The sequence below is a fragment of the Fundulus heteroclitus genome, chromosome 17, assembly GCF_011125445.2.
Source record: "Fundulus heteroclitus isolate FHET01 chromosome 17, MU-UCD_Fhet_4.1, whole genome shotgun sequence".
Classification (NCBI taxonomy): domain Eukaryota; kingdom Metazoa; phylum Chordata; class Actinopteri; order Cyprinodontiformes; family Fundulidae; genus Fundulus; species Fundulus heteroclitus.
The window spans coordinates 12053223-12066974 of NC_046377.1; the positions used below are offsets into that span (position 1 = coordinate 12053223).

General features: G+C 41.5%; 1 protein-coding gene across 14 annotated transcripts in view; it reads left to right on the forward strand.

The window, feature by feature from the left end:
* wnk1b (WNK lysine deficient protein kinase 1b) overlaps nt 1–13752 on the forward strand; it is a 104421-nt gene that overhangs the window by 79400 nt on the left and 11269 nt on the right. For 11 of the 14 annotated variants that reach the window (XM_036149341.1, XM_036149346.1, XM_036149344.1 and 8 more), the window contains 18 exons: nt 1280–1357; nt 3584–3826; nt 4563–4633; nt 4731–4881; nt 5027–5143; nt 5790–5900; nt 6456–6507; nt 6632–6763; nt 6869–7745; nt 8732–9060; nt 9146–9207; nt 9767–9823; nt 11462–11545; nt 11642–11678; nt 11759–11838; nt 12911–13183; nt 13267–13526; nt 13617–13692. In XM_036149341.1, the coding sequence (XP_036005234.1) occupies nt 1280–1357; nt 3584–3826; nt 4563–4633; nt 4731–4881; nt 5027–5143; nt 5790–5900; nt 6456–6507; nt 6632–6763; nt 6869–7745; nt 8732–9060; nt 9146–9207; nt 9767–9823; nt 11462–11545; nt 11642–11678; nt 11759–11838; nt 12911–13183; nt 13267–13526; nt 13617–13692 (3090 nt within the window). The remainder of the gene's footprint in view (nt 1–1279; nt 1358–3583; nt 3827–4562; nt 4634–4730; nt 4882–5026; nt 5144–5789; nt 5901–6455; nt 6508–6631; nt 6764–6868; nt 7746–8731; nt 9061–9145; nt 9208–9766; nt 9824–11461; nt 11546–11641; nt 11679–11758; nt 11839–12910; nt 13184–13266; nt 13527–13616; nt 13693–13752) is intronic. The other 3 variants (XM_036149345.1, XM_036149348.1, XM_036149352.1) reach the window with 3 other exon arrangements.

A 13752-nucleotide genomic window follows, 5' to 3' on the forward strand; every position in this document is an offset into this window, starting at 1 on the left:
CAATAGCAGAATCTATGAAGAGCATGACTGCGTTTTGAGAAAGTCATTCAGCCAATTTGTTCAGGTGTGTTGGAGCAGGGACACATCTAAGTCCTGTAGGGCTGGAGTTTGAAGCCCCTGTTGCTAAACTACTGTTTATCTAAATCCTTATGGTGCCATTTTTGCAAGCATGCTTCTTGATCACTTTGAGACTTAGGAACGAGTTTATTTACCAAATAAGCTGCATACAGAGCCTTCTGCTCTTATCACTCCTGGTAAAGATGTGGAAAAAGACTTAAAAACATCTATTTTATTAGTTACCTAATGTGACATTGGAAAAACATTTAGAAAAGTCCTCACTTTTCTCATTAAAATATCCCATTCCATGTTAACAAAAAATATTTATTAATACCAGAGGCGACGTCACACCATGTGTGTTAGCGAGAAATCGCTGTAAGATAGGGTTTTAATATTTATAACAAAGGCAAAATTATTAGAGTTGACATTTCTGAACTGACTTAAAATCATCTTATATTACCCATAGCATCACTACAACAGCAGTCTGCAGGTATGCTACTGGGAAAGAACATCTTTACCTTAACTGTGAGAGGCTGACAACATTTCTAGCAGGTTCTACAACAGGCAGGGAAAGCTCAAAAAGAAATAAAAGAGCAACTTTACTGTTAGCTGATAAATGCCACTCTCTCGCACACTTTTTTAATGTATCAAAGAAAATATAGTTTACTTAAAATAGCTTCTTACATCCCTGGGCTGCCTCTGACTTCCTTTTAACCTCCTCGCTGATACTGAAAATTGCTAAATTTGAGTTGGATTATTAAGATTCAAACCAGCTGGTGACCTAACAGGGCCGAGCTAGAACTCCTTGAGCTCCAGTCACACGTTGAAATCACTGTATGTCTTGGAAGGACAACTACTGGCCTAAATATACCAATATCTACAGCAGGAGCAACAAAGAAAGTTGACAAGTACGAGTACGAGGACCCGAGTGTTGCAGATAGATAATTGGGTCTCCATCAAAGCGTTTTTAATGGCTTTTTATGCATCTTTACCAGACTTGTCAATAATACTGTAAGTCCCAAAATGCTAAAAGTTATTTTATGTTATGTGCACATGTATGAGCTGTACAATTGGCAGCTTTGAAGCAATTTCTGCGTTTGTTCTGTAATAGCATGTTGTTTTTAAAAACACTTTAAACTCATTTTTTGTCTTTTGATCCTCTTGGCATGCTGCTTGTGTTTCACCACTGGGTTTGTGTCATCTTTCTGTGGTGCGTGTGTAGTTTTGTGATCTAAGCCCGTCTCCCAGTATAGAGCATCTTTATCTGTTATACCAGGCTGCCCAGCTAGCTCTGGTTCAGGTACTGTTTTAATACATGTGGGTGACCTGTATACCAGTGACTGTCCGTGTGTTTGTGTGTGTGTGTGTGTGTGTGTGTGTGTGTGTGCACACCTTTGAATCTAATTGCACATCAGTGTGATTTGTTGGTGGATCCGTTTGATGTGCCACAGATTACAGGCAGATTCAGCCCCCACAGTTGAATGAACTAACTCTGTCGTCCTTTGTTGGCGTTTGTCCTTTGTTTACCGAAGGCACTCCTACTAACTCCTGTCATTTAAAAGCATGAGTCACAAACGGAGGAGCATATTTTATGGAGATGAAGATGGGTACTACTTTCAGGATCAAAACTGATCATCAAAAGGTGCAATCACCAGGCATTGCGAGCTGTGTCACCTGTAAATGTGAAAATTATTCCCAGTTTCACAAAATAGTGTTCTGTATATCAAAAATTATGACTTACTCCTTTTTATTCATGGCTTTGATTCACTTGCACGTTTCCTCTCTTCTTCGTCACGGTCACAAAATGACGGCATGCTTTCCTGCACATGAAACCTTGTCTGGCCCGTGGTGTATGGGGGATGAACAAAAAGATTTTAGATGAATGTGCAAACATAAGTTGTATAGGAAGCTTTTCTCATTATAGAGTAAAGCGTTATTGGATTCTGGTCTTTTGAAAATGAAGCTAAACAAACAGCAGATCCAGTAATAAAAAGCTTTGTGCTCTAGTGATGTGGGAGTTTGGTAATTACAGCCCCAACCTTTCACTTAACCAACGGTATCACCACTTTCATTCTAACTTAAATATTTGGTGCCAAACACTACTTGTGTTATCTTGAAGATGACTCAAAAAATGTTATTATAGGCTCAAATAAAGTATAAAAAAATATTTTCTTGGACTTAGATATTTTTGCCACCATAGTAGAGGCCTCCTCCTCCACTCAACACTGATGTTGTGGCTTCAGTTTGTGGACTGAGAAACTCTATAGTCGTATAGAGATCAATCACAGATGTTGGACACACCAAACAATGCAGAACATAAGAAAAGATTGATTTTGTTAAAATGGTGCATATTATAGTATCTCTATGTAGTTTCTCTTTGCCTAAATTCATGAAGCATGCCAAACGTAGGACAGCAGCCAGCATAACCATTCCAAGTAAGTGCCAAACGTTCCTGTAGAATAAAATAACTTTTACCTCTTATTCATATGTTGATGCAGCTTAGATTTCATTGTTTTTAAATCCTAACTGATTTTACAACAATCCCAGAACTAGTCCTAAAGTCTAAGACATTCTGTTGTAGACTTCTGACTGACCTTAACGCAACAGCTCTAATCTCCATTTTGAACAGGATCATCTTGTCCAACTCAAGTTTAGTTTTCGGTTTCCTACACGGTGTTAAAAAGTATGAAAGTATAGCTGTATCCTTCGGAAATATTACACAAAAGTATAGGAAAACATTATATTCATGTATATATTACATTATATTATTGGTATAAATCAATTTCTAAAGGATATTTGGTTTACTGTATGAAAAGGTTGGATTTTTTAATTTTCCGGGTCAGAAAAATAAAATGAAACACTCTGAAGTCAGAATATCAACTTGTCAGCCCCAACCTCAAAATCCAATATGGCTGCCTGTCTCATTAAAATTAATGATGGGTGCCATTTAAAAGGTTTATCGCACTTTTCTCAGCGATTTAAACCAAACACTATATTCTCCAACTCCTGCTTGTCTTAAAATGCAGAGAAATTGTCATTGACCTGTATTACTAATAGTATGTTGCCTGGAATTTGAGCACCTCTACTCTAGAATCTAACAGGGTTTTTGCATGATTCGCCTTTTTAAATTGATTAAACCACATACACCTTACGTATCTTTGTTGTTTTTGAACGAAGAGTCGCCAACACTGCATGATTTACCGCTACACTGTGTGTGCCTTGTACACAATTTGCTGTTCAGTCTCGACTCTTCCAAGTCTCTAAAAAAAAAAAAAAACCTGTCCTTCCCAGGTTTTTTTTTTAACCCTCGGTCAGACACGTGTCAGGTTTTAATTTTCATATTTTATACAAGATAAGTCATATGGTAGAGAGACCACGAAGCCTAATATCCATTCTCGCCACATTTCCACTTCTAACCACCTCTTGGGGTTTATCTACCTCCTTCTCGTTCCTTCTATCCTTCTCGTTGATTTTCCTTCCTTCTTCTTGTCTCTGTCTTCCCCTTATCTCGGTACCGCCCTCTCAGCCCAGTTTACCTCCGCCAACCTCTGCTCTTCCCATGGCGACCCTCCCTTCTCCGTCGGCTCTTCCGACGTCGGTCGTGCCCTCCCTCCCCTCTCCTCTGCCAATCCCTGTTGGGGTGGTGCCTCCGCCCGTTCCCACTTCTCTTCCTGTGCCCACACCTGTGCCTCAGCCTTTGGCCACCGTGGTGCCAGTCATCAGCGTAGTCACCGCCCCTCCTGACACTCCCACGGAAGCCCCTCCCAAGGTACTGGTTCTGCTCAAAAGCACCGACTGGAGGTTACGGCGCTGGTGGGCTGCTGCTAAAAATAAACACGGCTCTACCAATAGATGGTTGGTTTACATGTACCCGAAAAAAAATATTAAAACTTATTTTATTTTGTTAAACTTTTTAAAAGTCTCTTAAATAGTAATGAATGAGAATTATTGCTATTTTTTTTTAAAAAAATGACCAGATGAGGGTTTCCCTCTGCTGATGGGAGCTATATACAGTAGCTGGTTTATATAAAATGTGTTGAGGCTCAACATAAACCTTTGCTAAGAGGTTTGTTTTTACAAAAAAAAGTCTTGATTTGGGATTTTAACCATGTTTCTATGCTCATATGTTTTAGTCGTTTATTATAAGGGACTGTGGTTTAAATGGTTTTTGTTACACATCTTGAAATTGGCTGATATAGTCCCCCTTTTGCTTTTATGCGCCATTTTCTGCCCTTTGTTAGTGTTTTGTCCCAGCTATATTGCCTTCTATCATGCATACTCTCTTAATAGCCAGTGTTCATTCAAATTTAAATTCTGCTTTAAAAAAAGTGAAGCTATATAGATACAATTTGTTTGGTCCCTTTTTTTTGGTAGACTGTCTGTTTTTTATGATGGTCTGCTCCATTTTCTGTCCCTACTGTTGTCCCTGGTGTGTGTGGCGATACCTGGTGCTTTTCCATGTCCACATAAGCACGTTGGGTTGTGTGTGTGTGTGTGTGTTTCAGTCGGGTTCACAATCTTCAGAGCTGTCACAAGGCCAGCTGCAGCCGCCTCAAGTTCTCTCCTCTATAGAGAGGTAAAATGTGCCTGCTGATACCTCAACACTCGCATGATTTTATGATTAAAAACCTTTTCTTACAGTTTTTCCTCCCTTGCCACTCTCTCTCTCTCAGCGGCCACTCGGAGACCTCAGGCCTGAGTGACGGGAACGAAGGAGGCGCCGGCCGCCATGATGGTCGCTCCACCAAACGGCATCAAAGGCGCTCTGTGCGAAGCCGGTCGCGCCACGAGAAGCTATCCAAGGCGAAACTTCACGTTCTCAGTGTAAAGGCTCTTATCCTAATCATTGGATTGTTTTTTTTTTTTTAACGCAGCATTTTACAGAATGGGAAGTCATTCATCTCCTGTTTATTTCTTTGTGTTCTGCTCGGTTTTTGTTTTTTTGTCGCCTGTGGTTGGGGGTAAACAGATCTCTAACCGAGGAGACAGGGTGGCAGAGTGTCAGCTGGAGACTCACAACAGGAAGATGGTGACATTTAGGTTCGATCTAGATGGAGACAACCCTGAGGAGATCGCCCAGATCATGGTACATACCACGTCACAGCGCTGCTCACCTGACTGCTTCAGTCCATTTTGTCTTTCTCGGATCATTTTAAGACAAAATGCAATTTATTTTTTTATTTTTTTTATGCTTGTCCTGGCAAAATGCAAAAATAGTATTTTCCCACTGCACATAAAGCCCCTAAATAGCCCGATACAGCCTCCCAAAGGAAGTCTTTTCAATGTATAATTCATGCATGACTTTAATACTATATTTAAACTTAGCACTTCTGTTTTTCTAATTGCACACACTGAAAGTTTAGTCTTAAAAGAAGTTAAAAAACTTTTTTTTTTTACTTTCAGTCTAAAGAAAAACATTCAGGTTGAAAGGAATCCTGTCAGTATCCAGGCAGATTTTTACATCCCAGCTCCTTCTTGTTTCAGTCAGTACACATCTGATCAACCTGGAAATGAGTGATGTCTGAATTTATTTAACCAAATAAACCTTCAGACGTACAATCATGAAGCATCCTCCAAGTATATTGTACTTTTTTTTTAAACAACAATCAAGTTAAAAAGACTGGAATTATTGTGGTGTTTCTCTGTTCCTCACATGGCCAAGAGCATGCAGCGGCTTTTCCCCTTTAAACCAGCAAAGATCTAAATGTGTGTGTTTGTTTGGGTTTTTCCAGGTGGAGAGTGAGTTCATCCTGGAGAGTGAGCGGGAGTCATTCATTGAGCAGGTCAGAGAGGTAATCGAGTATGCTGATCAGAAGGGTTTGGAACGAGACCCAAGCAGCCAGGTAAGAAAATAATTCTGGGTCTTAATCCATTTTAAAACATCTTAAGCTGCTTTCAGATCACACTGATCTACAGACATTCTTCACACCTTGATATGAGCTGAAAGATCCCCACACAGAATGGGGGGGGGGGGGGTTGAAGTAGACCCACCAGTATTATCTCTCTATCTCCGCCTCAGGAAGGACCGTAGAACGATCCTTGCATGGCGATACAGTAGTAAACAAACAGCAGCTGCATAGTCTGTGTGTGTGTGTGAATAGAGAAGAGACAAAGCAGATTAAATAAAAATATGTTAAAAGTGGTGCACAGCAGCTTTCCTTGTATTTTTACAGCACCTGAACTCATTTGGACAATCTGCATGAGGACCATAGCACAAGTAAATCATGTCAAAAAATTATCTTTATACTGAAACGGTGATCTGAGAGGAGCTTTTCAGTCTTTTTGTACATTTTTGCTGACATTTTTGTAACATATGCTCTTAAAAACCAGCTCATTTTCTGAAACGATAAGAATTTCAACCTTCTGAGTTAGTAACACGTTCACTTGTGGGTTTCCAGATGATGGGTGACAAGGAGGAGCAGATTCCTGCCATAAGTAGCCCCATGCCAGGTGGGAACAATTTTGTAAAGAAAACTCTTGTTTTAAAGACAAGATGCACCGAGCTCTAACATTTGTGGGTTAGCTTCTTGTTCTATGACTGATGGAAAGCCACTTATTTTTTTATTTATTGTAGACATTGCTCCCAGTGCAACTGCACAGGTGGTCCATTCAGCAGGACGGAGATTCATCGTTAGCCCTGTACCGGAAGGCAGGCTGAAGGAGCCCCACACGCCTTCTCCCGGCCCTCCACCTCCTGCTGAAACTGGTAACTGGACCGAATTCATTTTTGTCCTGAATCAGCTTGTCTGCATGACGTTTTTTTTAACTGAAGTTGGTTTCCTCGTCTTTTTTTTGGGGGGTGTCCCTTTAGATCCGTCTGCTACTCCCGGCCAAATGTTGGGATTTTCCCATTCTGCAGGAGCAATGACGTTGCAGCAAGCCTTCGCTGAGCTCAGGCAGAGCAAAAGCCAGTATGATGCAGGTCCTAACACGGCTCCAGCCTCCATCCACTCCCCCAATCCCCCCCTGCAGCCTGCAGCAGCGACGGTCTCCGCACACAGCAGCGTAGTCTTTCCCTCTGCGGATCCCAGTCAAAATCAAGTAAAAGAGCAGCTCCTGGAAGCTTCTCCTCCTCCTCACTCCCTTTCCTCATCCTCCACCCCCTCCTCTGCGCCCCCTGTCTCCTTCAGTCCCCCCTTTTCTTCATCTCCCCCTCCCACTCTGGTAAATCAGACCGCCCTTCAGTCTCAGCCCGTGATGCAGGCTGTGTCTAGACCACAAGCCCAGAGTCTGACACAAACTCAGCCCCAGGCTTATATCCAGCCCCTAACCGTTTCTGCTGCTTCACTGCCTTCCTCCTTAACAACAGCCAACATCTCTAGCATCTCCCAGACAGCGCTCACCTCCTCTCTCCTCGGCCAGACCCTCCCATTTGTATCCTCGGCTCTTTCTTCTGCTCTTACATCCACTGAAATCCCGTCAGATCATCCATCAGTCTCTCCCACCTCCTCCCTCACCTCCTCCATCTCTCTGGCCTCCGTTATCCCCACCACGGCCATCGTTGGTCCGCAGCTCTCTCCCTCTTCCTCCGCCTCGCCGGTACCCATGGCCGGCTTCCCCCCCTCTGTGGGACTCCAGCCGGTGACCACAAACGTTCCTCCAGTCCAGCCCACCGTGGTCCACTCCCAGCCTCAAAGTTCAGCCCTGCCGGGGCAGACGCACACGCACTGTGGAGAATGTGACGCGAGGTGAGAGTCCGGAGGAAATGCCAGGTGTTTATAAAGGGTGGGAAAATCTGTGGTCTGCCATGGTTAAAGAAATAACACTATTTGACACAAATTCATCTCTACCAATATTTCACTTCAAAATGTCTTAAACCAGCAGCTTTTATCCTTGTACTCTAAGAGTGTTTAGTCCCGTTAAAACATATTTGCTCGTGGGGATGTGAACATAATAATCGCCCCCAGGGTGGCTCTAAGCTATCGCTCTTCCAAACCAACTCTAGAGCGTTTCGTTTATGCTGTAAAGACATGATCAGACCTTGATCCAATACAGCTACCAGGTTTATGCTGCAAACCTCAGCCAAACGCCCTCCTGTAGCCAGGTTTGCATTGCATTGTGGGAAGCCGCAGAGAAAATGAACCAATAAACATGACTAAAGCTTTTTTGTAAAGCATAAAGCCCTCTGCTGCTTTCAAGAAATAATTTAGAATGTTTTTTTTATAGTTATGATTAGAATAAAAAAAATGTTATTCCTTGGTCAAAACAAAGCATCTGTATCCACATCTGGTTCTCCTGCCCAGGACACATTGGACCTAATACACAGACTCACATGGTTTTTATTGACAGGTTTGGTTCGCTTCTGTGTGAAAAGGAACCGAACAACCGGCAAAAATTTACAAGTTAAACTCATCAACTGATTTGGACCAAAGTAAACAACCTATAATTATGAAAAATACCTGAAATCATGCAACTTTGTTAGGTTCAAAAGTTATAATTGTTCTATATTTCACAAAAAAAGGGGGTATTATATTTTATGGGGGTATTATGTGTTTAGGAGTGGCCTTTTACACAGTTATAGACAATAACCAGCAACCTTTAAGTGTTCTACGTTGGACAAAAGTAAAACGAACCATTAGCATTACGTTTAAAAAGCTGGCAACAACCTATACAAGATAAATTACTAATTACTGTGTTAGCTTCCAAAATAACTCACCTTCATTTTGTCTGTCAGGTCTGAGGCCTCCTCTGAGTCCATAGGCAAGCCGGACGACATCCAGGCTCTGGACAAGAAGCTGCGCTCCCTCTTCATGGACCCCGGCGGAGTGGTGCCGTCCACCCAGGGTGACGTCTTAGCTGCTGACCCCGCCTCTGTGGCCTCTGTGGCAGGCACCACGTCCCCCGTTGGCGCTGGCTCTACCTCCACCACGTCTGTCACCGCTCCTGGCTCCAGCCAGTCGGTCAATCCACCTCTGCCCCCCACCAGCCTGGCGCTGGGCTCTCTGGGGTCATCTGCACCCTTGCCAGGCCCAGGGACTCCTATAGCCACCCCTGCATCATCCAGTATGTAGATGAACATGTTTGTGGAGTTACGCTACGTGTGATGATTCAGTGTTTTTACAGAATCTCTGATTTTCAATTTCGCTAGTCATCCCTGCCTCCTCTTTGGGCCAGACTACTCCATCCAAAACCCCCCTGTCCAGGACAACGGTGAGTTCCCCAGAAGATCGTATCTAGTAAATCCAGAGCTGATGGTATTATTTATTTGGATACACGGGGAAGAAGCATGAGCATGGTTATTTACAGCTAAAAGTAATGTATTTTCTGTTCTAATTGTTTCTTACTACTCTTACAACTCACCTGGCATGTAAGTCCCTTTTTAACAGGATTCCTGCACGGTCTTAAATAAGCACAGACATTTCTTTTATTATTTTCAAATCCCCAGAAAAAGCATTGTTTATCTAGACTCTACAATAGATATGCAGATGGATGCACATCCATCAACTGTTGTGTGCGAATCCGCAAACTACAAAAAAAAAAAAAAACAAATTTAAACATTTGCTCGAAAATGTCTGAAACGGTCTGGAAACTGAATGACATTTTTGAAGATTTGAGTGAGGAAAGGTCTGTAATTTTGATACAAATGTGCAGGAACCCTGTTTTTACATCCTTAGACACGAGCAGTACTTCTGTAATCCTTTCTCCAAATATCGGTTTGTTTTACTTTCTGCCACTTTCTACTCATTTGCATCTCTTTCTCTGGGATTAGGCCACTTCTCCTTCTTCAGAGCTCCTGACACCCTTCCCTGGACCTTGTCTAATACAGGTGTTTGGTTTATTTTATTTTTTTGCCCATTTTAACACTATTGTATCTACTGTAATGCAGCTCTGTTTTTTTTGTCTTTGTTTTAAACGATATAGCCCAACTAATTTGTGTGTCTGGTATGTGTGTGAGGTATAAATCTCCACACCTAACATTTCGGGACAAACTACCATCCATCTTTCTTAAAGCTTAAATAATTTAGTGGAAGTCGCTTATAACAAGTCACTCGTGCCGTTGAGCCAAGATAATAGCAATCTAATTGCCTCTGAGAGTGGAGTGCATGCTTGAATAAGAAGCCATCTAAGCGCGAGGGGGGAAAAAAGGTCCAAAAGTATAAGATAATTGCTGAGGCACCAGCAGAACACGGGGAAGACGAGTCACTTCAGGCTAGAGACAGTCATTTTTTGTCTAGGCTTTTGTTGTTGTGGCTGTGCCCGTCTAAAAATAGACCTTCCTTCAACCAGAACAGCGTACTAAGTAGCGAGACATGATTTGCGGCTCCTTTATGAAAAATCTGACCTGCCTGGTTATAAAACTCACTCCGTGTTTCTTATGCAACTCCCTCTGGGCGAGACCTGTCCTGTTATATTAAGCTAATCGCGCTATAGTCCAGGTTCACCAGGGATCGGATTTTAAATATGTGCTTTTTTTTTTATTGTGACTGAATGGCTCAAGGGATTGGGAAGGCTTTGCCTTTTTATTCTATATTTCTAGTTGTTGTTTTGGTGATAGAAAGGAGAGTTGGTCCTTTATGTAATCTTGAGTCATTAAACAGTTTTTACTTTGAAAATTATAAATATTTTTATATGATATTTTGTCAGTTGTAATGTTGTTTCAAATCATACGTCCCATTGGTAATTAGATTGTGTTTAGTCAGGCGATTATCATTTTTCACTAATCCAACAGGACAGATTGGTGAAAAAATACTTTTTCTTTAAACTTTTGCAGAATATTTTGATTAATTAAGATTGTGCAAAGTTACAGTTTCAAAAACTCTTTTTCTCATTCTAAAAACACTTCTCAATCATAAAAAGGACTAAATTAAAAATAGTCTTGAAACAAACATGATTTGATTTTTTTTCATCAATAGTACATGATATAGAATAAAATCAATAACTTTACAACAAACAAAAAAAGTTGTCCAATTAAGTTAAGTACGTATATGTAAAATATAAATTAAAATAAATAAAAAATAAAATATAGAACAAATCAGCATACAAGCATGTATCAACTAAGATGCTTTTTTGTAAAGATACTAAATATGTCTCTGATTTTGTTGTTTGGAGGTTGTTTTGTTTAACATATACTCTTAAACGTACTAGTAACTAGTGGAGGTGTTATTTCTTTGATTAAGAAGCTTTTCTGTTTAAAAAGATTTGTGGTTTTGGTTCAAATATGTTCATGTTACACAGTCACAAAAGGTGGTAGTAGCTACGCTACTCTGGATATTTGTGTAATCGTATGCTTTAAGCTTATGTAGATATATAGATAGATGTACATCAAAATAGTCATGGTGACAGTACACACCCTTGGATACACTAAACCAGCCTTGGAAAAGCTTTTATTTTGAAAATCTGATTCTTAACACAGTTGCTTTACTAGTGCGTGAATGTCTAATTTTACGTCTACCGACCCGTTCAGTCTCAGCAGCCTCTAGAGGACCTGGACGCTCAGCTGAGGAGGGCGTTGAGTCCAGAAACTGTCCCTGTGAGCTCTCACACAGCGGTAAACGCTCCTTTCACCGCGCTGCATTTTAGTAGCCTAGACTGGTGCTGATGGAGCTCCTCAACCAGTTTATTTCTCTCCCAATACCTACCACAGGTCTCTCAGAGCAGCGTTCCTTCCATTGGACAACCAAGTATGTACAAAGTATTTACGACACACATTAAACAATTTCTTTAATGTGTTATTTGTCTGAAATATTTACCTTTCCTACAGTCCCCTTCTCCCTGGAAGGAGAGAAAGCGCCTCGCCCTGCTCCTCCTCCTGCAGGGGGAATTAAATTAGGAAGATTTCAGGTAAAGTTTGTTTTAGCCTCTCATGGTAAGTCCACGGTTATTGGTACGTCTGGTAAAAATGTGTAAAAGGATTTACCTTTTGTTGCTGCATTTTGAGTACATTCGAGTACATAGCAGAGAAAATCAACTGTCCCCCCTCACAGTTTCTATGAAATAAATGTAACCAAAGCATATCTTTGAAATTATGCTTTACTTTTGATTAGTGATCTATGACTTCTTGTTTCCCTGGGGTATAAATATGATCTGAGGCAGACTCATATCTCTTCAAAATAAGAAAGACAGGAGAACATTCTGATCAGACCAAGATCGAACCATTTTACACAAAAACCCCAGGTGGATTTAAGAGAAGAAATCCTTGATTGTCCCACAATGGGGAAAGTCAGGATTTGGCATGACACTTGTATAAATATGTGGAAAACTATCACAACCCACATGTTAGGCACACCTGAGGTTACCAGGAGTATGTAACATCTTGGTGGAGGATCTGCTGGTCCTGGTTAAGAGTAAATGGCAACACAAACTGTGAAAAATGATTATTTTAATACAAATCTGATCTGGCATCTGCCAGTACAACTAATGGTTCTTTCAGAAGAAAAATTACCCAAAATATTTGTCCAAATATACAGGAATGTTTCACTAAAGACTATATCACTGTCCTTGCAAGCTAAACACAGCCACTATTTTTTTTAACTATGTGGTTTACATGTCTAAAAAAAAAAAAGCACTAAAACGTATGAGTTATGTATATTTACAAAGTAAAAAAAAAGTTCAGTTGTGTTATACACTTTAAACCAGAGTTAATTTAACTTGCCACATAAATAATTTAGTGAATAAATACATAAACCCAGTGATAAAAACCCAACTAAGAACCCAGGTAATAAAAGAAGTGAATTTATGTTGAGGGTTTTTCACACATTTCTGCCAAGAGGTCCAAATCAGTCAGAGAGTGCTGTGCACAGAAAACCGTTTAGGCTTTTGAAATCATTGGGAACGTAAAGCTCATAAATAAGAATACATTTGATGAAGTACAGGAAATTATTTTAGCTCCGTATCTCTATATTTATCTGCTCAGGTGTCCTTGGCTGCCGAAGAGCCGGCTGTTCAGCGTCCGTCGTGCACCGAGTCTTCTTCCACCACCTCCTCCACTTCGTCGTCCTCGTCATCCTCCAGCCTTTCCAGCCCGGAGAACACTTTGCACAAAGACTTCTCGCCCCGTCTGAGAGGGAAAGGAGTAAAAGGCGGAGATGTTGTGGACGGGCTCCCTCAGAAGACTCCAACAGGAGGATCCCACCACGCGTCCCCATGCCACTCCCCCAAACCCCCCACCACCATTGGCCGCTTCCAGGTGTGCATTGGTTCTCTTCTTGTGGCACGCTCTATCACACCTTCAGGTCATATATTTACCTCAGACGCGTGCTTTGAATTCAGGTTACAACCAACCCCGAGACCCGTGTTGGACGGTTCTCGGTCAGTCGTGCCCAGGAGCAGATCCAGGAGCAGACCCCTCCACCTGCTGCTAACGGACCCAGTGATGCTGGACAAGTCGTGTCTCCAGGCTCGCCTCATAAAGCCTCCCTGCCCAGCCTAAACAACAACAACTCCTTCAACAACTCCTACATGAGCAGCGACAACGACTCCGAATTTGAAGATGAAGATTTCAAGCGGGAAATCAGGCGCCTTAGAGAAAAGTAAATAAGACCATAGAACAAGCCAGCTGGTATTTTCTGAAACCCGTTATTACATCCTTGCATTAAATGGCTTCCCTTTTCTTCCTTCAGGCACACACATGAGATTCAGGTCCTCCACTCTCGCCAGAAGGAGGAAATCGAGCGTTTGTTTGCAAGGCTAGGAAAGGTGACCTATTCTAGTTGCACAAACTGTTGCCACTCTTAAATGGACCACATAAATGGTAGA